At 45.9% G+C, this 25,000-nt stretch overlaps 2 protein-coding genes across 4 annotated transcripts in view; both read left to right on the plus strand.

Moving 5' to 3' along the window:
• Positions 1 to 14,195, plus strand: part of ANO9 (anoctamin 9) — a 64,598-nt gene extending 50,403 nt beyond the window's left edge. Inside the window, exons 20-24 of the mRNA XM_033928620.1 lie at positions 288 to 435; positions 2,555 to 2,665; positions 5,032 to 5,125; positions 8,303 to 8,415; positions 11,782 to 14,195. Coding sequence (XP_033784511.1) covers positions 288 to 435; positions 2,555 to 2,665; positions 5,032 to 5,125; positions 8,303 to 8,415; positions 11,782 to 11,809 — 494 coding nt within the window. The 3' untranslated portion in view covers positions 11,810 to 14,195. The remainder of the gene's footprint in view (positions 1 to 287; positions 436 to 2,554; positions 2,666 to 5,031; positions 5,126 to 8,302; positions 8,416 to 11,781) is intronic.
• A 2,812-nt stretch (positions 14,196 to 17,007) lies between these two features.
• Positions 17,008 to 25,000, plus strand: part of SIGIRR (single Ig and TIR domain containing) — a 43,133-nt gene continuing 35,140 nt past the window's right edge. For 2 of the 3 annotated variants that reach the window (XM_033928849.1, XM_033928851.1), the window contains exon 1: positions 17,008 to 17,193. In XM_033928849.1, coding sequence (XP_033784740.1) covers positions 17,088 to 17,193 — 106 coding nt within the window. In that variant the 5' untranslated portion in view covers positions 17,008 to 17,087. Of the gene's footprint in view, positions 17,194 to 23,055; positions 23,342 to 25,000 lie in introns of all 3 variants that reach the window. The other variant, XM_033928850.1, reaches the window with a different exon arrangement.

Raw genomic sequence — 25,000 nt, forward strand, 5'->3', positions numbered from 1 at the left:
GGCGCTGAACGGTGAGAGCTTATGCTAGAGTGGTATCAGGGTGCCCTTATGCCACGAGCATAACCTGGTATCAGCACGCCTGGCATTTAGGTTACACCAGCCATAGAATGGCAATTCTGCCTGCGCCCCTCCCTCTCATACTCCGCCCACTGAAAGCCCCCTTGCATTTATTTTACATGCACCCTTGTTTCCAGGATAAAGCTGCCTTCTTCACCCAGCCTCACAGGTCAGTAATGTTTCTGGCTCTGCCCTGATTCCCTGTTCTTTTGTTTTCTGTCTCGCTGTAGGTATCTGGCTCCAGGTTCTGGAAGGCATTGGTGTTCTAGCTGTCATTTGCAACGGCCTGGTGATTGCCATCACATCTGACTTTATCCCCCGCCTTGTCTACAAGTACGCATATGGCCCATGTGCGCAAGGCAATAACACTAACTTGGAGTAAGTCTGTTATTTACCTCCTTTGTTCTTAATGTTTTCTCTTTACCCAACATTTTGTACTTTGATGCAGTGGTTTATGTTCAGATTTGGAGTCCCCAGGCAAAATGTTGCTGGTAGCCCTGCTCCAGTCTTGTGAAACCTTAATGTTAGCAGTAGGATGCTTTGAGGGAGTTGGGGATTCTCCCTCACAAGTGATGTTATGTTGGTGGGCAATAGAGGGCACTGGCCAATTAGTGGGTAAACTACAGGGTCCAGAATGCATTGAGCTCTGTAGTTCAGAGCTCAACCCTCATCCAGCAGGTGGCGCTGAACTGCATGAACAAGCTACCCTGCTGAGTCATGGGGTGGAACCCAGGCAGGAAGAGCTTCATATTAGAGAATGACACGGGGAAAAATTCTGTCCCTGTCACATCCCCGTCCCACCATCCTCTTCACCGCACCGTCTCGCCGTCCCCTTCACCGCCCTGTCCCCGCAGAATCCATCAGGCCTCAGTACTGCAATATTTAGCTTATTCCTTCCTTATAAATCAAAGTTCTGGCTGCTGAACTAGAGAAAGAGATGTTCAGCTGGCAGGGCTTTGTTTATACATTTTTTATCAACACTATCAATCCTAAAACAACACTTTATCAACACTTTATCCTAAAACAACAACAAAAAAAGAAAATAAATAAATAGAATTTTTTTCTACCTTTATTGTCTGGTTTCTGCTTTCCTCATCTTCTCATTCAATTTCTTCCATCCACTGTGTCTTCTCTCTGCATCTTCCATTTGCTCTGTTACTGTGCCTCTCCCTTCCCCCCCCCCTCACCCCAATTGGTCTAGCACCCATCTTCTTTCCTCTGCTCCCCCCATAGTCTGGCATCTCTGTCTTCTTCCCTTCCAGCGTCTTCTCCCCACTCTGTGTTCCCCATTTCCCTTCAGCATATTCTGCCCACTCTGTCTCCCATTTCCCTTCAGTGTCATCTCCCCACTCTGCCTTCCTCATTTCCCTTCAGCATTTTCTTCCTACTCTCTGTTCCCCATTTCCCAGTGGCTTCTCCCCACTCTCTGTTCCCCATTTCCCAGCGTCTTCTCCCCACTCTCTCTTCCCCATTTCCCAGCGTCTTCTCCTTACTCTCTCCTCCCTATTTCCCAGCGTCTTCTCCCCTCTCTTTCTTCCCCAGTTCCCTTCAGGCTGCTTCAGTGTCTTCTCCTCACCATCCCCCCCACCCCCAGCACCCTTCGTGTGGTCCAACAGCTCCCTCCCGCCGGTCAGCCGTGCATCTCCCTCCCTTTCCCTTACCTTCTCTTGTGGCGAAACTGGCAATTTCTATAAGGCTATGCACTGTATTACAGCTGGAGCCTTGAAGTTGCATCGCATTGCCTGCTGGAAAAGTCTCCTCTGATTTGGCACCAGCACCAACACACAGGACATGCCGGTGCCGGTGCCCGAAGATCCTCCTTCTTGGCTGGGTTGGGCCTTCAGCATTTGCGCATGCTCAAGGCCTTCTGGTCTCGCTCTCTCCGAGATTCTCGGAGATCTGTAATTTTGGAATAATTCCCTCCCTTTACTATGTTACTGTTTAAAAAAACTGAAATTTGATCATTATTGGTGGTTTATACTAAGCGCATTAAACTTCACTTCTCATTTTCTCCGTTTTGTATCGACAAAGAATACAATTTAAAATGAAGAAAAAACATAGCACAAAATAACATACACCATCATCATACAAACATTAAAAAAAGGAAACTGCCAAACACTGAATGCTCCACGCTATGAGCGTCGGGAGCATTCAGTGCGGCTCCCTGCGCTAATAACCGCTATCATGGATTAGTGAAAGGGAGGGGGGGAGGATAATGGATAAAACCTGAAAAGGCAAATAACAAATTTCAATATTCAGTCTCGTCTCGCAAAAGTGCGTTCAAACGGTAAAGTTTTTAGCATGAGCAGAAAACAAGTGGCCTTTCTCACAACATGAGCCCTGACATCTGCAAGATTGGCCCCGGGATAAAAGCAAAAGTTGGCTCAGGGTGCCGCAACCACTCGAACGGGCCCTGGTTGTCGCATCTGCTTTTCTTCAGTGCTTTCACTAAGGATATCTTTCAGACAGTTTGGTCATTTTCTCTTTGCCTCCACAGCTGCCTGACAGGTTACATAAACCACAGCCTCTCGGTCTTCCACATCCAGGACTTTGAGCGGCATACCCATGCCTCGACACTCCCCCAGTTTCAGAATGTCGTTGATTGCAGGTATGCTATTAGGAAGCTCTTATCACAATGATTTTTACTAACATCAGTAGGCAAAGAAGCAATGAAAGGCTGTTCCATCGTCCCCCTCGGGAAAGAGAGGGGGTAGAGGCTGATTGCTCTGCCTTTGAGGGGAGGGTTGGGATTGGAGCATGGAGCAGTCGGTTTCTTGACATTCACGCTGTCCAAGACAGATTAGGCAGAACTCTCCACTGTTTCCCATGTGATCCTGCAGTATATGTAAATTGTATTCATTTTATATTCTATTCTGTACACCAATAGATTCCAAAATAACAGGCATAATAAGGAATAATGGCAAAACTATTACTTGAAGTGCTCTTCAAAAACTTACAGTGGCTATCTCGTCCCCACAAATTCCCAGTAGTTCTGATAAAATGCACGAGTGGCTGGGTCTGACGATAAGCTGCAAGAAGATATCATGCAGAAGATGCTACCTCTGTTGCATGTAAATCTGTCTCATGCATATTCATGAGAGATATCCTGAAAACCTGACCTATTTGTGGCACTCAAATACCCACATAGCGTAAATTTGCATAAGACGAGTCTCATTCATTTGGAAATAAAGCTCCGGAACGAGAGGGCATAGGATGAAGTTAAGGGGTGACAGGCTCAGGAGTCATCTAAGGAAATATGTTTTGTTAAAGAAAGGGTGGTAGATGCGTGGAACAGTCTCCCAGTGGAGACAGAAAATGTGTCTGAATTCAAGAAAGTGTGGGACAGGCACGTGGGATCTCTAGAAAAAAACCTGGGGGTATTGGTGGATACAACAATGAAGCCAGCGGCGCAATGTGCAGCGGCCTCAAAGAAAGCGAACAGAATGCTGGGCATTATCAAAAAAGGTATCACTACCAGAACGAAGGAGGTTATCCTGCCATTGTATCAAGCAATGGTGCGACCACATCTGGAATACTGTGTCCAGTACTGGTCACCGTACCTTAAGAAAGACATGGCGATACTTGAGAAGGTCCAGAGGAGAGCAACTAGGATGATAAAAGGAATGGAGAACCTGATCTAGGGTGTCCAGGAGTTTGAGACCACTGATCTAGGGTGTCCAGGAGTTACTACCTATGTAGGATTAACTGGTCCTGAATACAGTTCTTGGACTGGAGTGAACCACTGAATGGAAGGAGAGGAGGCTGAGAATGTGGGAGGAAGAGAAGCTATGGGAAGGCGTAGGGAAGACTCAAAAGTATATACTGTGACTGAAGCTTAAGCTGTTTGCTTTCTGTGCAGTTTTGTGTTTAGATCATGGTCTTGTTCCAAGTAGAGGTCTGCATGGGAACAGGGATTGCGGGAATCCCGCGGGTCCTGTGGGACTCCCGCAGGGATCCCCCCCTAGATCTACGGGACTCCTGCGGGTATCCCCCCCCAGGCTCAAAGGACTCCTGCGGGGATGGAACCAGGGTTCCTGAGGCCTGGAAAGAGAATTAGTAGAAGATAGACAAAAGCAGAAACTGAGATCAAGATGATGGAAAAACAAAATGTCCCACTGGCTACAGCAAGGGAGATGTTCATTTTAAGGGGGGCTAAGCTCAAAGGGCCCAGCCCCCTCTCATGGCCACCAATTGTGTTTAGTACAAAACGAAGCACTTGCTGAGTTTGTTTTGGGGTTTCCAGTTCAGTCTTGGCACATTTTTCTTATGCAACCCTTGTCCTGAAAAGTGCCTCTCTCAATTCTGCTTTAAATGATTTTGGTGCTGTATTGTTTGATTCTTTACTTGTTGCTGCATTAAGAATCATTTGTGGATCTTGGAAGGACCACTCACAAGTTAACCTTTGCCAGATGGTGGAACCAGATTTCTTTGCTCTACAGATACGAGCTTTATATTGCCCCAAAATCTTTTTTTTCTTTTAACAAGAAATGGTCAACCCTACAGTCACATGACCTAATGTCTATTCTAATTCTTTCCGGTGATGTTATGCATCTCTTATTTCTGTTCACTGCTATTTGTTTATATTGCATTTTATAGTTGGTTTAAATAAACTAAGACTTTAAAAAAAATTCAAAGCTGTCAGAAGTAATTGCTGCTTTTTATGGGGGGGGGACAGGCGGGGACAGAGGAGATTCCTCACGGGGTCGGGTGGGGATGGAGGGGATTCCTTATGGGGACGGGATGGGACAAAGGGGATTTTGGCAGGGATGGAGGGGATTTTTTTCAGGGACGGACGGGGATGGGCAGGATACTGGTGGGGACGGGCGGGATTTCTGTCCCTGTGCAACTCTCTAGTTCCAATAACAATTACAATTAAAAAAAACAGGGTCTGAATGTTGCTTAATAAGCAGGGAGGAAGAGAAGACGCGACTTTTGTTTTTGCTTGTGACATGCCTGTGTGTTTTCATCTGGCAGATATCGAGATTACCGAAATTCTGACGACTACAGTTTCTCTGTGGAGTTCTGGCACATATTTGCAGCCCGTCTGGCTTTTGTGATTTTGTTTGAGGTATGCACATCGGATCCCTGCAGCTGACTGACTGAATGCAACCCACGGGACTCCTCCCCTCGCCAGGCTCTCGCCCCTTTCCCCTTCCCTCTAGTTGAAGTTGTTGCTCATGGCGGTCCACCACGTGCTCCTCGTGACCCTATTGGCTCTCTCGCTGACATCACTTCCGGGTTCCGTGCATAGGAAGCGACATCAAATGGGGTCACGAGGAACACGTGGTGGATCGCTGCAAGCAACAACTTTAACTAGAGGTACGGGGGAAGGGGGGTGCACACGGCAGGGGGGATCAGGGGAAGGGAAGGGCGCTCCACCACCCCGGGCACCTCTCGCCCTCACTACGCCATTTCATGGGACCTGTCTAAAACTGAACAGATACGAGGCCCTGCAGTACCTTGGCAAGGGGCCCCTGACCTGAGGCACCTGATACTATGGGGCTTATTTTCAAAACAGGTAAGCATCCAAAAATGGCTTAAATCGCCTCAATGTTCAGCTCGCCATTTTTGAAACCTGTTTTCTATGCTGTTTATCTGCTGTTTGCCTAAATTCCAAGGGGGCGTGTTAGAGGTGTGGTTTGTGTGGGACTAGGGTGGGCTTAGGGCCTGGATATTTTGAAGCGATAATCAAATTTTTTTTTACAAAACATCCAGGGCGTAATTTGGATGTTTGGGGCTAGACCTGTTTTGAAAAATGCAAAAAAGGGTGCTCAAACTGATCAGATGACCACTGGAGGGTTGTAAGCATGCTCCCCTAGTGGTCACTGACCCCCCCCCCACACTCTCCAAAGATGTGACGGAAAAAGTACATGCATGTCTTTATGACAGCTGCAGATGTTATAGTGTTTGGAGTAGCCAGGTGGGTCAGTACAGTGGACTCCAAGAAGGGGTCCCAGGCCCATTTCCCTCCTTAACTAGTAAACTTGTCATGAAACGTGTGATCCCATCAAGACCCACCAAAACCCAACTTACCGACATATAGACCACAGACTCCAACGGATTCAGAATCTTCGCTAAAAGTAAATTTGACCATGTCTCCCCGCTCCTGGCCAAGCTCCACTGGCTTCCGATAATCGCCAGGGTCCACTATAAATGTGCCTGTTTAACTTTCAAAATCCTATATGGTATCCTCCCTCCCTTTATCCCTCTTTCTTGGAATTCCTCAAACCCTAATACCACCAGATCCTCCCACAAATTAAAACTATCCTTCCCCTCGCTAAAAGGCATTTCCCACACAGGAAAGCTAGGGACCTCCCTCCACTTCAAAATCACTGAGCTCTGGAACAACCTTACCTCCCCTCTTCGGAACTTGAGCTCTCTCCAAGTTTTCCGCAAACATCTGAAAACCTGGCTTTTCTCAAAAAATGTAAGTCTCCCTCCAACTTAGGAATCAAGGAAACTCTTATATCTTGGCATCCCAAGTCCTCTAAATTTCCTTCATACTTCTACCTCTAACCCTCTGTTGTGGTTCCTTCATATTTCTCCTACTGTAAACCGCGTCGAGCTCTACGAACGTGGAGATGATGCGGTATACAAACCTAAGGATTAGATTAGATTAGATATAGGTAACACCTGCAGCCATAAAGGCTATTGGAGGGGGAGACAGGTGGGTCCAGTAGGTTTTGGGGGGTTTTGGAGGGCTCCCCAAACAATGTAATGGGGTTTATCGTAATTCAGCCTGCAATTTGCTGTTAAAAATACTTCTAATTATGCTGTAAATCTGCTTCTAATTTTGTAAACCTACTTCTAATTTTGTTGTAAATCTGCTATTCAATGCAGATCATTTGCTAATTGATCTAAACCGCCTAGAACTCACTGGGTATGGCGGTATATAAGAATAAAGAATAATAAAGAATAATGTGTACCTGGGACCCCCTAGGGTGTCCCACTGCTCTGCTGGCATGTCTGTGTGGCCAGTCTACTGAAAATGCTGGTCCCTCCTACGCCCAAATGGCTTGTTTTGTGCGTTTTCATGTGGATGTTTATGTTTTTTTGAAAATGGTCAAAAAAGATAAATGCACTAAGAACATGTCTAGAAAGTTCATTTTTGAAAAAAAATAAGAGAACATAAGAGTAATGTAATTTATTTCTTATATACCGCTACATCCGTTAGGTTCAAAGCGGTTACAGAAAATATACATTAAAAATTATGAGCAAGAAAGGCACTTTTGAAATTCCCTCACTGTCCCGAAGGCTCACAATCTAACTAAGGTGCCTAGAGATTAGTAAAGAAGTGAAGAGTTCAGAAAAAAGGAAAAAATAAGAAAGAAAACATTCTAACAGGAATGTATTGAATTAAGTATTATGGAAGATAGAGGAGAGAGGAGAATGAAATAGTTGATAGTTTGATAGTTAATAAGGTTGATAGTCCCAGGAAGCCTTGTCTCCTCCAATGTGATGGTCTCCTCCTTACAGTCAATATGTCTCACTGCCCGTAGCCTTACTGGGTCGAACCAATGGTCCATCAAGCCCAGTAGCCCGTTCTCACGGTGGCCAATCCAGGTCTCTAGTACCTGGCCAAAACCCAAGCAATAGCAACATTCCAGGTTACTGATCTAAGGCAAGCAGTGGCTTCCCCCGTGTCTTTCTCAATAACAGATTATGGACTTTTCCGCCAGGAACTTGTCCAAACCTTTCTTAAAACCAGCTACACTATCCGCTCTTACCACATCCTCTGGCAACGCGTACCAGATGTTTTGTGGTTTCAAAAATGACCATTTTCTCTACCCAATTTTTGGATGTACTTGACAAATATGTCCAAACTCGGACTTAGCCATCATATCGAAAATGCCCCCCTCTATGCAATATCTAGAAACTTTAGGGAGGAGATTTAGACCCTGAGACTTTTACTGAATGTTACCTGTTGAGGGTCTGGAGAACGGCTGAAAGAATAACAAAAAGTGGGGGTGAAAATGCAGCACTCTGAGCCCCTGTTGTATCCCAAGATTTTCCAGCAGTTCCATTGCCATCAACATGTGCAACCTCAGGGTACTTAGGCCTGGCTTGGCTACTGTTAGAAACAAGATACTGGGTTTGATGGGCCTTCCCATCAATGCTTATGTATGGCAATGCTTATGTACTTACAAAGAGCAGCTTGTCTTTCTGTTTGTGAGAGTTCTATGTGTTTCCAATCAATAACGGCAGTGCTGTAATATTTTATTTTCTATCTTTTCTTTTTCCTCAGCATGTTGCTGTATGTATCAAGTTCATTGCTGCCTGGTTTGTGCCAGATATCCCCCAGTCTGTAAAAAATAAAGATTTAGATGATAAACAGAAAGAACTGCTAGATCATCTTAGGTACGTATGGGAAAAGGACAAAGAAACTTCCAGAATCTGGAGCGTGCCTAGTGGGAGACTATTTTTCAGCGGGGAGATATCTGTAAAACTTTATACAGATCAGATATTCACACCCTGGGAGTCATTTCATAACAAAGCATGTAAAATGTCCTGAAAAGTACCTTGTGGTGTCGGTTGGGGCTTGATCAGGGAACTATTTTTTTAATAAAGGCAGACAGGTGCCTATATTGCCTTTTTTAAATTGTCTGTCAGAATAATCCCTGTAGTACACAAATTTGCACACCTATCGGCTCTGAAGGAGGATAAATGTGAATGTACTCTCTGAGCCTGATTCTATAAATACCACAAAACGGTGTCTAACTTGTAGGCGCCGCTCCATGCGGGTGTCGATCAACCGTTAGGCGTCCTTTATAGAATTATGCCTAGCAGGGCCTAAGCGGACTTAGACGTCATTAGGCATTGTAGAGGGAGTCGCCAGTATGTTAGGCCAGGTTGTATCTGGCCTAATTTACTGGCACCTAAGTTCACTTAAGCGCCGCTAGGCGTGATTGTGTAAAGGACTGGGTATCGATACTGCTCTGAAGAAGGGTAGAAACCCAAACTCAGTTAAAAAAAGCCATTCAAATGATGCCTAAAAAATTGGTGCCAGAATCTCACCTACACAGACGCTTTAGGCTGCCTAATGCCACTGAGGGTGTGGTTAACGCTGGAAGTGGCGTTAGACAGCCTAAAGCGCCTACGTGGGCATGATTCATGGCAAAAAATAGGTGCTGGAAATGTAGGCCCGGAAAACCCAGGCCTACATTTCTGGTGCCTATCTTTCGTGGAGGTATAATTCTCTATAGTGCGCCGTTGCATGATTGACACACAATTAAAAAAATATATATACATTTTCTTCATGAACTTTACATGTGGAAAAAGCTTATAAAAAATTACCCCCAGGGACAGGGTGTTTCGGTTTCTGGATGGGATTTTCAACAGCTACAGCAGTATTTATTTGTTATATATACCGCCTATCAATGGAGGTTGTTTAAGTGATTTGCATTCAGGTACTCAAGCATTTTTCCCTATTTGTCCTGGGCCAACGGAGGATTAAGTGACTTGCCTAGGGTCACAAGGAGCAGCATGGGGCTTGAGCCCACAACCTCAGGTGCTGAAGCTGTAACTCTAAACCAGTTGTTCCAAATCTATCCCAGATCAACCCAGAAGGCCTGAGGCGCAAGTGATTTTCCCACATTGCATCAATCGCCTTGTAGTGCTGTTCTACAGAAGCCGTTCTACCTACCCGCAGGGGTGGTCTGTGTTAAGTGGCAAATCTAGAACTCCCTAACAGGCCATGGCCCATCGGGGAAGAGTCAATTTAGGAAAATTAAAAATAAAACCCAAGAGTCGCTTTACAAATGCATTTTATGAATCGGTGAGAAAGGGTAAAAAGGCCAGTTACAAGCCATGCTAATGTAATTTTGAAAGTTTTTTTGTAATATCGCTATCTGTATACAGCCTCTTCCTCTGTAAACCACTCTGAACTGTTTGTGGTATTGCGGTATCTATAATAATAAAATGCTACGCGCGCATGTGCACTCGTGCCACGTGTTCCCTGATCTGTCAGGATGTGGCAGCACGAGTGCGCATAAGCTAGATGGCGCGGCGAGAGGGACCGGGACTTAGGGGAAGGAGAGCAGGCACGGGATTCGGCCGGCCCCGGCCAGGCAAGATCCCCCTTCCCCGCCGCACCCAGGCCCCGGCGGTCCCTGCCAGCAGAGGCGGAAAGACAGCGGTCGCTGGTTGTGCGGACGTGTTTCCTTAAATCCCGATCACGCGGCTCCAACCCAGACAAACAGGCACTAGAAGTCCCGGTCCCAGGCAGCAATGCAGTCCTTTGGAAGAGTCTTCGCTAGCCAGCACCTTCAAAATAAGAGTCCCCCTCCTGGAACATAACAGAGTGCGCTCGGAGGGGGGGGGGAAGAAGTGCTCCGGAGTGAAAAGTGATGCCACATTAGATCTGTTTTCCTTCCCAGGCCATTCTCTTCCAGGCAATCTCTTGTGATATTTTAGTCTTTCTTCTCATCTCCACCACTGGAGGTTGGGTCCGGTAAATCATTTTGCCAGGATCTCACAAAAACTACTGTGCAGACTGCGGAAAGAAATCCCTAATTGGGGCATAAAGTGCATATGGGAGGAAGGGATGCCGTTTGGCACATAAATGGATGTGTTTCCGAAACTGCAGCATTAGGGGCATCGGGAGGTAGGGAGGGTTTCAGTGGAAGGGGGATGGGAGGCAGGCAGGCTGGCATCGGAGGGGGGGTGGGGGTTCAATGGAAGGCAGGCAGGATGGCATCGAGGGTGGTGGTTTCCATGGAAACATGCTGCTCAGGGGGATGGGAGGCAGGCAGGGAGGCTGGCATCGGACGGGGGTGGGGAGTGGGTTTCTGTGGAAGGGGGATGGGAGGCAGGTAGGCTGGCATCAGAGGGGGGGTGAGGGGGTTCAATGGAAGGCAGGCAGGCAGGATGGCATGGGGGGTGGTTTCCATGGAAACATGCTGCTCAGGGGGATGGGAGGCTGGCAGGCTGGCATCGGGGGGTTCAATGGAAGGGGAATGGGAGGCAGGCTATCATCGGAAGGGAGGTGGGGGGGTTCAATGGCAGGCAGGTAGGCTGTCATCGGAGGGGGTGGGGGTTTCAATGGCAGGTATGGGGGGGGTTTCCATGGAAACATGCGGCTCAGGGGGATGGGAGGCAGGCAGGCTGGCATCGGGGGGGGTTCAATGGAAGGGGGATGGGAGGCAGGCTGGCATTGGAGGGGGTGTGAGGGGAGGAAGGAGGCACTGGGGACACTAAGGCACTGGGGGCACTATGGACATAGGAAGGGGCACTAAGGACATAGGAAGGAGGCACTGAGGGCACTAAGGACACAGGGAGATTCACAGACAGAAAAAATGACAGACAGGCAGCGTGCAAGGAGAGAGAGACAAAGAAAAAAAATACCCAGACAGACAGACATCTACTCTAGCACCCGTTAATGTAACTTAAAGACTAGTATAAAAATAAAGTTGTTATTATTGTAATCCGAAGGAAAATTTTTCAAAAGCTGGACAAAGTGCTGGTTTTGAAAAGCCATCTGGACCCCTGGACATGTCCTCAAAAGGAGGACATGTCCGGAGAAATCCAGACGCTGGTAAACCTAGGTAAGAAAAGCGCTCCAATCACCTGGTCCATACGGCTTTAATCAACTGATTTATTTCCAACTTGCCTTTCCACAGAAAAATGCTCACAGTGAGGTTACAGCAACAGTAAATTACAAAGCTATCAAGCAACGGACAGAGTTGAAACATCAGTTCTAAATGTTATTTCTGGTTTATTTTCCAGTGTCATCGATCATTCAATACAGGTATAATGAATGGAAGAAGAGGAGGAGGATGGTGAGGCCAAAGCAGAGTGAGTCTAGAGCTCAACTGGGCTGGCCCCGGGGTCACAGGCAGGCCTGTACTTCTGGGAAACAGCAGCAACAAAAAAATCCCCCCCCCCTCTCTCCTTCAGTTTCATTTCAGTTGATGAAATCCCTGCGAGGCGCTGACGTAAGTGGGACAGCCTGCGGGTAGCTGATACGAGAGAAAGCACAGAGCCCAGCACTTTCAAGGAATTTACAGCTTTCGACCGACAAGAAATTGAATGAAATCTGAATGTTTGTTGTTCTCAATGAAGCCATATTCTGACACAGGGCTGAGTTCTTTGGAACCTGGAATCCAAATCGCACTGGCATGGAAAGATAAACTTTATATCATTAGTACTGGATCATCTGGTGTATAAAAGCAAGTTTCTCAGTGCCTGCCAACCCAATCATCAGTTCCATGGCCATAGTCGCTTGGAAAACTTTGCCTTTCGCTTGAAAAGACAGTTTAACTTTGATTTCTATTAGAAAAGGCCCATAACTCAATTATTGAATTTTAAAAGTTTCTATACTGTCGTACCGTCTAATTCTTAGGCGATTTACAAAATATCCACATACATAATAGCTAAAACAGCACAAGAAAAAATCAAATCATCTAAAATTTAAAGGAACACTGTTTCCTCAAACAGGACAAATCATACCATTTCAAACAGGCCAGGTCAAACCCTATAAAAAAAAACCAATTGACAAACTAGTTATTGCTTAATCAGTCGAGGCCTTCCGAGGCATTTCGGAGCTCACATTCTTTCCCTGCCCACTCTACCACAGTCAAATTTGATACCCATAGACACTGGCGGGAGGGTCCCCTGGATTGCTCTATCTAGTGGTGGATCTAGTTCCTTCAGCTACTTTTCAGCACCCACAGCAGTCGAAAGTAAAGTCAGCATCGTTGAGCCATCACACACAGGCCTTTCTCCCATATAGGCTTCTTGTTACCATGGAAACCCAAGCAAGTAGTTGGGCCTTCTAAACAGCCCTACACCAGCTTAAACTTCCCATTGCTACAGGTGCTGGCTGAAGATTACAACTGCACCACTAGAAGCGACAGGAAATCCCCACGGAAGCAATCAAATCAACAGAACAAAGATGCTCCAGTAGGGGTCTTTATTGTCAGTAACATAAAAACATTCAGCGAGTCAATGCTGCATGCGTTTCGGTACTCAGGGTACCTTCCTCAGGAGTCTTGAAATTTGTTGTTTAAATTATGTGTTAAAGGTATGTTTTGAAGAAGAAAAAAAACGTTGCCTCTCTTATAAAACAGTACAATGAAATTTTCTGGCTCACTGTTGCCGAGGGCTTTACTGAGTTCATACAAAAGGCTACTGCATTCCTGACCAGCTTGCTGCTTGGACTGAGGTACAGTAAAATACGTGTTAACTTAAAAATATTTTCAGCATTTTGACCCACCTGACGTGTGCACATACCTCTATGAGAGAGATGTACATGTCCTTAATTATCTAATGATGTTTTTCTGGACTTCATGGTCTGGTACATGCCAGGAACTGTTTGCCTTTTCCCCAGAGTTCTGCTCCTATTGTTGTTTCTCAACAAATTCACCAAAGATTAAGACTAAGTGGAAGGTAAAGGGCATGAAATCAACTCCATCCTCAAACATTATCACCTCAAAGAACTGCTAACAGCGAACGTTCCAAAAGCATCTCATTCAAGCCCCAAACATTGCAGTTCCTGGATCTGACATTCCTTGAAGACGCTGGACTGCCGCCAGCTGCGTTCGAGATGAGTACAGCTGAGATTAGAAAGCATCTGGCCAATTTTAAAGGATACTTCCGTTAATATCTATTAGCTATGGGCTTGGAGAATGCCACCTCTTACTACTGCAGTGAACAACGGCAAATGGATTAGCTGGATATGTCTTCTAACCCGCCAGGACTGGCCACTGTCAGAGACAGGAAGCTGGGCTCGCTGGCATGATCCAGTATCATAGTTCTTACGATTCTGTCATGGGAAATCCAATATGGACCTCAGAGCATGCCAAAGACTATTCAGGGCACTCCATCAGCACGTTTGGGTTGACCCTAGATCAGGTGGTGAGCGAATGTAATCCTAGAACTGAAACCATCCTACGGAATGATGTGATTTTCAGGGTAAATCGTTTAATCATGGTTTGCCCACAAGCAATTAACAGCATGCAGGAGATAGTTTGCACAATTCCTATTTAAATCGTTAAATGCTCTGTATGTAAACATGAATGTTTTGTCTTGCATGCATAATCAAAGCAATATGTATAATACTTGTTGGAATAATATTGTTGGGGGGATTTTGGTTTTCTTGTCATTTGGTTTTGTACAATAAACATTTTTAAGAAAACAAATCTGCTCTTACATTTATGAGGAGCGGATTTTGGGGTAAATTTCTTAGAGGATGGGAGTTGACCCTTAAGAAGAAAGCTGATCGTTATTTTGAACCTATTTAGATGTCAGCAGTAGGTTGTGTTCACAAACGGCCCCGTAGAGTGGGGGAAGTCATAGCATACAAATAATCACACTCCCACTAAAAAGAACCCCCCCCTCCTCCCTCTTTTACAAAGCCTCGTTAGGCTTTTATATCGCCGGCTACAGTGGTATTAGCTCTGAAGCTTTGAGCGTTGGAGTTAACATCGCTGTGGCTGGCGACAAAAAACCTTGTAAAAGGGAGGATAGGATCTAGGTGTAGGGTTTATTTTAACCTTTATGAGTGAAAAGGAATGTAGCATCAAGATATGAACTATGACTGTGTGTATTACCTATGTCCCTGAAGAGGTACAGCCTCCAGAACTGTACACAATGCTCCAAGTAGGGCCTCGCCAATGATTTGTACAGGGATATCAACATCTCCTTTCTTCTGCCAGTTATGACGCTCTCCATGCAGCCTAGCAGTCTTCGGTTAACAGCCAGAGCCTAGTCGCATTCATTTTCTGCCTTGAGATCCCCATACATTACCACAAGTGACAGACATGCTACTCTGTCTCGTGCATATTCATTTGGGGTACACTAACTAAAATGCGCGGAACAAAACGCGCGCTGACAATTGCGTGCAAGACTTATGCGTGCTAGATTAAAACAGTTACAGTAAGCGCTCTTGAGGGGGGGTGTGTGTGGGGAAGAACTTAAATGTCGATTTGTTTTCCCACAAATTGGACCCCTGATGCAGGCATAAGCCGAAACATAGGCTGTGTCGGGCCTTTTAATAAAGATTCTTCCCAGAGAATGTGGCTCCGCTTGGTTGTGCCATCTGAGGCCCTTCACATTCTTTTAGTTGACTGTTATTTTGATCCTGTTTCGATGTCGATGGTAGGTTGTTTTCACAAACAACCCAAGAGAGTGGAAAAATCGCAGTCTGCAAACAATCAAACTTCCACTAAAAACATAGGATCCAGGTGCAGGTAAACAAAAGCAGTGAGGCCACCCAAAACAATCTTTGTGAGGGCGAGCCACACCAAGTTTGTGGTGTTCAAGAGTACAGTCTTATCTACATAGGGTTACACAAAAAAGTACCTGCCACAATCTTCTGTATTCTGGATGCAACTTAGTATCACGCAACAAAATGCAGAAAAGCGTTATGTCTCCCCAGTAACCCCAGATCTAGACACGACACCTTTAGACTGGAATGTTCATAGATCTCATCCTGCCAGAAGTTCTCAAAAATGAAAACTTACGTTTCCCTCTCAGCTGAATGGCCCACACTGCTCCCGACGCTCATAGGAACTCAATGAGCGTCGGGAGCAGCGCAAGCCATTCTGCGCTAAAAAAACGCTAGCGTGGTTTCGTAGTTTTAGTTTTATTTCAGGTTCACCAGAATTCTTATTCTTTTTCTTTTAGCTTTATAAATCGCTTTTTTCATTAACAGATTCACCCAATGAAGTTTAGGGGGGAAAGGATTGGGACTTGAATACCACCTTTTTGTAATTTTACACCACGCTCGAAGTGGTTTACCTACAGGTACTTCAAGCATTTTCCCTATCTGTCCCTGTGGACTCACACACTTCCTAATGTACTTGAGGCGGTGGGGGATTAAGTGTCTTGCCCAGGGTTACAGGGAGCAGCATGGGATTTGAACCCACAACCTCAGGGTGCTGAGACTGTAGCTCCAACCACTAGGCCACCTCTTTTGTCAAGCGAAAGTTTGGACATAAAGGGAAGAATATATGGCACGGAAAATCCCCCTTTCTGGAGCCAGCTAACGCATAACCTGTGACCACGATCTCGGGTTCAGAAAACGTTTTAAAGCATTTCTGGACCGAGACAGGGAGCCAAGCCTGAAGTAACTGAACTGGTTATTGTAAAAGCCCATTGCTAAACTGTCTAAGAGTATCTGATTAGATTTTGAACCACTCGGGTGGCTGCAGCTGATGGGCAGTATATCAAAATACAAAATAAACTTGGATTTTATATTTTTTTAAAAAGCCTGAATCGAAGCCAGGATACTCAGGATAGTAGTTTAAGTATAGAACTTAAATATCAACTTTAAATATCTCCAGTGAATACCAACTAATTGAACTAACTTTCCAGTAGCTTAGCACTCGGGCACAGTAGGAATGGCCTGGCACAGTGTTTTTCAACCTTTTTACACCTATGGACCAGCAGAAATAAAAGAATTCTTCTGTGGACCGGCATCGGTCCGCGGGCCGACAGTTGAAGAACACAGGGCTAAGTCGTGGGCTAGACCCCGCCCATCTCTACCCAATCTCCACCCCAGACCCCGCCTCCATACTAGTACTAATTGCATCTTGCACGTCCCGTGCCTCATCTGGAAGCCTTCCCTCTGACGTTGCAACGTCCGAGAGAAGGCTTCCGGTTCAGGCGCAGGATGCCCGTAGGAGCCACTGCCCGTGGCTTTGTGCACTGAATCAGTTAGGAAGAGGGAGCTGGCTTGAAGATAACGCCACATCGATCGCACCGTGGACCGGGGTTTAAAGAACACTGTTTTGGGCCTGATGCACGTGCTGGCCCTGTGGACCGGCGGTTGAAGAACACTGGCCTAGCATACATTCTTCCTGTGTTCTCTCACCCTTCCTTGGGAAGCAAGTGCACCATTAACTAGCAGTCATCACACCGATCTTCCCCACCTTCCTTCCAGCAAGGCAGTACCTGCAGCCGGACTCTGGGAATGTTTACACAGCATGCCAAGCCAAGCCCTGTATGAACTGTGTTTACACAGCAGCAGACGCCGCACAGCGCAGTGGGCCAGTGCTAGATCCAGGGAAAAACTAGTTTGCATTTTTCTAATGCAAAGCTGCGGAAAGAACAGGTCACTAGGTCACACAGTGGGACGAAAAGGAACTGTAGGATATGGAGATCGTGCTCGGGACCCTTGTGTGATGAATTCAGAAGGTAAGGACACAGTTCTGTGGGTGTGGGAGAGGTGATCTTTCCACTACTTTCTTCCCAGTTCCTTATTTACGATGTTTCCTGTGCTCGTTTGACCTGCCCCAGCAGGGTAAGAAAGGGTAGTTGGTGATTGCTAAGGCCCACCATAATTCTTGCATCTTGCCAAAGACAGTTTACATTACATTAGTGACTTCTATTCCGCCTGTACCTTGCAGTTCTAAGTGGATTATAGTACAAGATAGCTGGACATTTCCAGGAAGTTACAATTTGGGGGACGCTAACACAGTAGATGCAGAGGGATTACAATTTGGGGGACGCTTACATAGTAGATGCAGAGGGATTACAATTTGGGGGACGCTTACACAGTAGATGCAGAGGGATTACAATTTGGGGGACGCTTACACAGTAGATGCAGAGGGATTACAATTTGGGGGACGCTTACACAGTAGATGCAGAGGGATTACAATTTGGGGGACGCTTACACAGTAGATGCAGAGGGATTACAATTTGGGGGACGCTTACACAGTAGATGCAGAGGGATTACAATTTGGGGGACGTTAAATAGAGGAGGCAGAGGGAAGAAATTGAGGATGGGAGTAGAAATGAGGATTACTAGTAGGGAAGATGAAGATTAGTGTTGGTTACTTGTTGGGGAGGTCAGCTGGTAGTTTGCATGGAGGGGGGAGGGTGCGAGGGGGGGGATAGAAGGCTGTATAGTTTTTTTGAATAGCAGGATTTTGATTTCTTTTCGGAATGATTTAAAGTCACTTGTAGTTGACAACAGGTTTCCTTCTGGAATTTGTAGGATATAATATGCGCATACCCAAGGAATAAGGAATATCCAGATGTCAAAATTTTTTTTGTCTCATTTTCATTTCATTTGGATTTCTCCTGATTTTGGGGATATTTATTTCACACATTCGTTTTAATTTGAAATTGCTGACCTGCTGTTAATGATCTGTAACTTGTTGCTAAAATCATCTATTGTACCTGAAGATTGGAGGGTGGCCAATGTTACGCCAATTTTTAAAAAGGGTTCCAGGGGAGATCCGGGAAATTACAGACCAGTAAGACTGACTTCAGGGCCGGGCAAAATTGAGGAAACAATTATGTTTATTGAGGTTTTCCAAGAAAAACCAAACAGCTTAAATACAACCGTAGTATGCAAAATAAGTACAACTGTTTCCTCCCAACCCACTCCCCCCCCCCCCAATATCCCACAGTAACAAACAATCCATCTTCCAGAGTACAGACAGAATCATGGGTTCAACAAATTACTACGAGCTTTATGAGTCAATGTGAGCCAAAAAGGCTCCCAAATAGAGCAATACAAATGTCCCTTGGGTGTGTCCAATGAGGTCAAAGAGAGATGCTCCATAGAAGCCTGATGGAGCATGAGAGTACGCCAATGAGACAAAGTCGGTGCGTCCGGTACAATCCAGCAATGTAATATAGTTTTCTTCCCCAGCAAGATGGAACGGTCCAGAAAACCCCGGAATCCTTTCGGGGACACCCGAGGAAGATGTTCCAAGGTAAATAGCATCTCAGGGCGAATAGTGTAGCCATGGTGCCACATGGAAGTAATATGCTGCTGCAACTGGGTCCAGAAGCCCTGAACCAAAGGACAGGCCCAAAATTGATGACCTGAAGTTGCCCTGGGTTGATTACATTTGAGACATGTGTCCGTGAGAGTAAGTTTAGCTCGATGAAGGTAAGCTGGGGACCTATGGAGGCAAAGGAAAAATTTGTAGTTCAGTTCAAGCAAAGTCAAGCAAGAGACTACGGGAACTCCCCACAGCCTAATGGCTATCTGCACGGGGCAGGAGTGTAGGAAGATCGCTCCTGCCCCGAAAACCAGCTAGACCACCAGGTAAGGCCGGGATGCCAGGGGAAGGTGGAAGGGAGGCGGGGGTGGGTCAGAGCCGGATATTCGCGGTTTTTCACCATTCATGGTCCGGCTCTGCCCCTATCCCCCGCGAATAACGAGGGAGAAGTGTAATACTAATTGTAATGTAATTTCTTCCATTAATTTTTCATATACACACAATATAATCTTATTAATACAAAATGGTAACCACAAAATTTAAAAAAAGCTCAAAGCACACTGTACACAGAGAAAATGTTAATTATCATTTATATTTGTTTCTTTTTTGAAAGAGGTCAAGGCAGATGACTTTAAAATATACAACATTACCTCAGTAACAACTATAGAAAAATACAGTGCTCCTCCGAATTCGCGGTCCCGGTCATTTGCGGTATTTTCTGACCACAAATGACCAGGCAGGAGAGGGCAGCCGGAGAGGCAGGAGAGGGCAGCCGGAGAGGCAGGAGAGGGCAGCCGGAGAGGCAGGAGAGGGCAGCCGGAGAGGGCAGCCGGAGAGGCAGGAGAGGGCAGCCGGAGAGGCAGGAGAGGGCAGCCGGAGAGGCAGGAGAGGGCAGCCGGAGCGCCGGCGAGTGGAGAAAATCACTGGTGGTATGCTCCGGCCACCTCTTCCTGTACTAAAGTCGGGCCTCACCAATCAGGAGCTGCTCCTTCTGCCTTCAGCGTCACTTGTTGCAGGGACGCGCTGGCAGCACCTCTTACATGCTACACATGGCTGACCCACAAGCCTTCCCTCTGACGTTAGACTACTAAACTGACTCGCTCTCAAAAACTTACCCCCCTCCCACAATTGCACAAACTCTCCTATATCTAAAAACTTTCTCTGCAACTGCCCTAGTATCCCACAAACTGCCTTGCCCCAAAATACCACCCTTGCAACAGCTACATCACCCTGCATACTTCCCCACCACCCCATGAATCCTCCCCCCCCCAGCACTCCCTCATGCTCCCCACCCTTCACGAAGATCCCCCCCCTCCTACCACCCTACCAACAAGACTCCATAAGACAGCCCTGGTGGGTTGGTGGGCTTGGGGGAGGTCAGCTCAGAACCCCCTCCCCCAGTCAAAACCGCTTTAGCCATGATCGTTACACGATCGCTGCCTAGTGTATCTGTGCCAGAGACAGAGAGATGCTGGACCATTAGAAGGCTTGTTGGTTCAACAGCAGGTGGCCTCTACCATTGGCTTTTTTGCCAGGCTCTCTTAATGGTAGCCACATTCCTGCAGCCGCGTATGCATAACTTTATTGAAAGTTGAGCAGAAATATGGCCTGAATGTGGTCTGGGAGGGGTTTGCATTTATTTGCATACTTTTGAAAATATACACAGTGCAAAAGAGCAGATATAAATGTAAGTGTATAAATTCCCTTTCAGAATGGAAGTTTGTGCTCACTGTCATTTTGGAAATTTGTAGGTATTTACAGGGGGGAAAGAACATATGTACTATTTTAGTTCTGGACCCAGTAAAAAAATTACAGGAGTCAGAGGTTTCATGATAAACACGATGTGGGGATCTGGTATAGATTAATGCCTATCCAGAGAGACAATAACAAGACTTCCTTACTGTTAGAAAGCAAGTGAAGACCCTTCTTTGATCTAGCATTTGGTAATTGATTATCATTACACTTCTCCCTCTGTATTTGTGGTTTCAGCACTCGTGGTTTCGCTTATTTGCAATTATTTTGCATGCTGACTCCTCCCCCCCAAAATTACATCATGAGTAAAGTACTGTACCAATAAAAAGTTTGGCGCTTACCAGCTTCACCCTGAAAATTTCTGCTTCCCAGCTTTCACAATCGATGCTATTATTCGCGATTTTAATATATTAAAGGATGGCTGTTATAAAAATTCCGCGAATAACGTATTAAAAGTTGTTTGCAGTTTTCCGTGTTCGCGGTCATGTTCTTCAAATATGGAGGGAAGAGTGTATTATGCAGATATTCGGTCTGTGTATGGAAGTTATTTGATTAATGTCATGACTGCTTGTGATTGATTTGAATGTGTGGGTTTGGATTGCGTGTTTTATTGGTTTTATGACGTTTTCTATACCCCACCTGGAACTGCAGATAGTGGTGGAATATAAGTAATTATAAATAAACTGGACAGATGTGGATGGGACAGCTGGTCTTTCTCTCACATCATGTACCATGTTACTCTGCAGGCAAATTCTGAGAAACAAACATTGAAGTTGAAGTTTCATATTTATTCATCAGGATTCTAGCCAGCTTGTTCAGTTAACTCTTGCTGTTGCTCAGGCTAGGTCAGACCATGGAGCTAGAGCTGAAATACCCTGTACCCTGGGCCAGTTCTCTAAGTCCTCTAATTCAGCAGTCCCCAGCCTTTTTTTGCACCAGGACAATTTCTCCACATGCCAGGAGGAGGAGGGGGGGGGATTCAAGTGCATAATCAATAAAGTGCATAATATATAATCTAATTATTATATATATTATAATTATTATGTTATATTTTGCACTTTATTTCTATTATTATTATTACCATGAACAGAATTTTTCACCCCTGCCCACCAGCCCCATACCCAACAGTTCTCCTTGTGTCACCTCTCTCCAACACCATGCCTCTATTGCCTCCCCCACCATGTCCAAAATTCTTCCCTTCCTCACACCACGCTGCCTGTGGCTAACCCGGAAGCCTTCCCTCTGAGCAACCTTTTTTCCTACCAAAGTCTGATGCTAGTATTCTTCCCACCTTCTCCACCTCCTTGAGGCCCCTCTTGCATCCCTTTCTATCCATCCCACTGTTCCCTCTCCACCACCGCATCCAACATTTCTCCCTCTCATCTCTCTCTTCCCCATGCATCTATACCTCACTCCTCTCCTACTACCAAGTCCAAAAATTCTCTCTCCCTCCTTATGCCCAACAATTTTCTTTCTTCATTTCCCATGTGCACCATCTCTTTCCCTTTCACTCAGACACCCATGCCCAACAATTATCCTTTTCTATTCCCTCCCCCACCTCAGCATCTCTTCCCCTCACTCCCTCCATTCTTCCATCCTATGTCCCAAGTTCATGCCCCCTCACCTCCTTCCTTCCTTCTTTCCATCCTTTGTCTGAAATTTGTACTCCCTCCCTTCCTTCTGTGTCCCAACGGGCTTCTTCTTTCTCATGTCCCAATGCGTCCCTCTTTGTCCTGTTCTGGCTGGCTTCCTCCTCCCAGCTGCACTTCTCTTCACAAAGTCGCAGCCGCGGTTCCTACACGTAGCCCGCGGCTGACCCAGAAGCCTACTGGGATTTATTAACTGCCTTTTCATGAAGAGATTCACCCAAAGTAAACAGGTACTCTTAGGCAATTTCTCTACCCGGGGCAAAGGAGGTTAAGTGACTTACTCAGGGTCACAGGGCGCAGGCTGAGACTGAACTCACAATCTTAAGTAGCAGTTCTAACCACTAGGCCACGCCTCCCCTCATTGTTGATGCATTCAGAATGTCAAACTGCTGTTTGTGCTGGAACATACAACATACAGGATATGTTCTCTGAAAGAAAATATGTTTATTCAACAAGGAAATTCCTGTAACCATTAATTGTCAGCTGTGTTTTACCCTTCAGGAGACTGAGCAGGTGTCTTCCTATTAGCAGATTTCTGAAGCCCCCAGATAGTAGTGTAATGTTGTTGGTTATTTTCTGCGTGAATGCTTTTCTTGTGCTTTTCACAGGTGTATTCCAAAGGGCGCTTTCAAGCGTGGGCCTATGTTTCACCCTGTACAGAGGGCAAGAGTTTGTGTATAGTAAAGTGTGGCATTATTTGTGTTCCATTGCTTCGGCATAGAGAGGATAGGGAGAAGAATGGGGGCTGGGGGCAGGGGAAATGTGAGGTGTGGGAAGACCTTTGCAAGCAAGTGCGAGCTGATAAACAAGATCCTTTACACTTATAAGCTGAGCATTCAAAGGGTTAAGCTTCACTTTGCTATATATTAACCAGATAGTTTCTGTTTTCTGCTGATGGGTTGGTATTTTAACCTTCTCAGGTCCGGGCACCGCCTATTAGAGATCTGAGCCTTCTATAACTACGCGGCAGAGAGTGAGCCCAGGCCCACAACGTCTTTCTTTGTATGTGGCAAATCTCCAGGTGCTCAGTCGTTCACCTTCACTGGAGCAGAGGCCGCTGCCATCTGAACAGTGCAGAGTACAACAGAGAGGCTGCCTGCCCTGATCACTTGCCGCCTACAGACTGATGGTGCTGGAAACTGCACATACCCGATCTACCTGAACAGGTAGAAAACGCAGCCTTTGCTGTAGGACTGGCCATGGCAGGTAGGTTGGAGTGGAGGGTGTTTTGATATATTCTGAGTCGGTCCTTGAGGGCCGCAATCCAGTCGGGTTTTCAGGATTTCCTCCAATTAATTTGCATGCACTGCTTCCATTGTATGCAAATAGGTCTCTCATGCATATTCATTTGGGAAATCCTGAAAACCCGACCTGGTGAGGGCAGGTATCTGACCTGACCTGAAGCTGTCTCATTATTTTTCCTTTTCACGGAACTAAAGCTGTAGAACAGGGGTACGTAACCAGCAGCCCCCCACATGCCTCGGAGGTGTGGGAAGAGGCCAAAGAAGGTGCGGACAAGGGTCTTGAAATCTGAGGCAATTTATTGAAGCAGGCAGTTATTACGGCATACTCGTGCTACTGCAATTTTAATGACATGTTAGCAGTTAGCACGTTTAGTGGCAAACAGTGACATATTTATTTTAATTATTAGGATTTATGTACTGCCTCTTTGAAGGAATTAACGTCAGACATAAGCAATAGACAATTACAGCAGGAAAACTAGTCAAACAACGATAGACGGTATGGCAGAGTATGTTGTATTTCAATGTGTAGCTCAGTGGTTCCCAACCCAGTCCTGGAGGACCCCCAGGCCAGTCAGGTTTTCAGGATAGCCCTAATGAATATGCATGGGGCAGATTTGCATGCCTGGCACCTCCATTATATGCAGATCTCTCTCATGCATATTCATTAGGGTTATCCTGAAAATCCAACTGGCCTGGGGGTCCTCCAGGACAGGGCTGGATGCCACTGGTGTAGCTGCTCAGTAGTGACTAGTTTATGAAGGGGGGTTACAAGAGGTTCATTGATCAGATAAAGGGATACGAGAACCAAAAGTGTTTAAGAGCCCCTTGCCGTAAAGAGATCAATATGCATAGACCAGTGTCCCGCAAACTTTTTTTTTTTTTTTTTAACCCTGCCCCACTCCGCCCCAGCCTAAACCCCGCCTCACGCAAACCTCATCTCGTTTCCCTGAGCCTGGGACCGTGTCTGGAAGACCTCCGAGCTTGCGATGCACTGGTATAGACTCACAAACACCATGACTTGTGGCATGGACTTCAGTGTTTGGTACTTTCCAGCTGTTCAGAGACTCGCAACCATCAGTCCAGTGCATTAAGGCATACATGTCTTAACTCAGGACTTTATGCTTGCTATGGGTATCATTTATGACCCCCTTTTTTTTTAAGCATATTTCACAACTACTCCTGTGATTGTTGTATATGTATATTTTTCTGTGATTATCTTTCTGCTGGAAGTAGTAGTCCCTCATTTGTTGACCTGAACATCAGGCCCTGTCAATGCACGCATCAAATTTAAGACTCCCTGTTTAATTTTTAAGGCTCTGTATGGCAATGGTTCTGTTGGTGTGCGTTCTTTGTATTTGCATTTTTATCGGCCAACACGGAATTTACAATCGTTGGACAAGTTCTGTTTGGATGTTTCAGCTATTGTAGTACGATGTTTTCAGGTCAGGGCCCCCTAGCTGTTGGAATGAGTTACCCCCGGGCCTAAGGCAAGCTCCTACCATATTACAGTTCAGAAAGGGATTATAAACTGCACTATTTACCCGCCCTTTTTCACGTTAAGTAAGTGCATGCTGTTTTTAGCCCGTCCTCAAAAGATGTGTGAATGTAAAGGTCAGTGCAA

This window comes from Geotrypetes seraphini, chromosome 19 (genome assembly GCF_902459505.1).
Source record: "Geotrypetes seraphini chromosome 19, aGeoSer1.1, whole genome shotgun sequence".
NCBI lineage: Eukaryota > Metazoa > Chordata > Amphibia > Gymnophiona > Dermophiidae > Geotrypetes > Geotrypetes seraphini.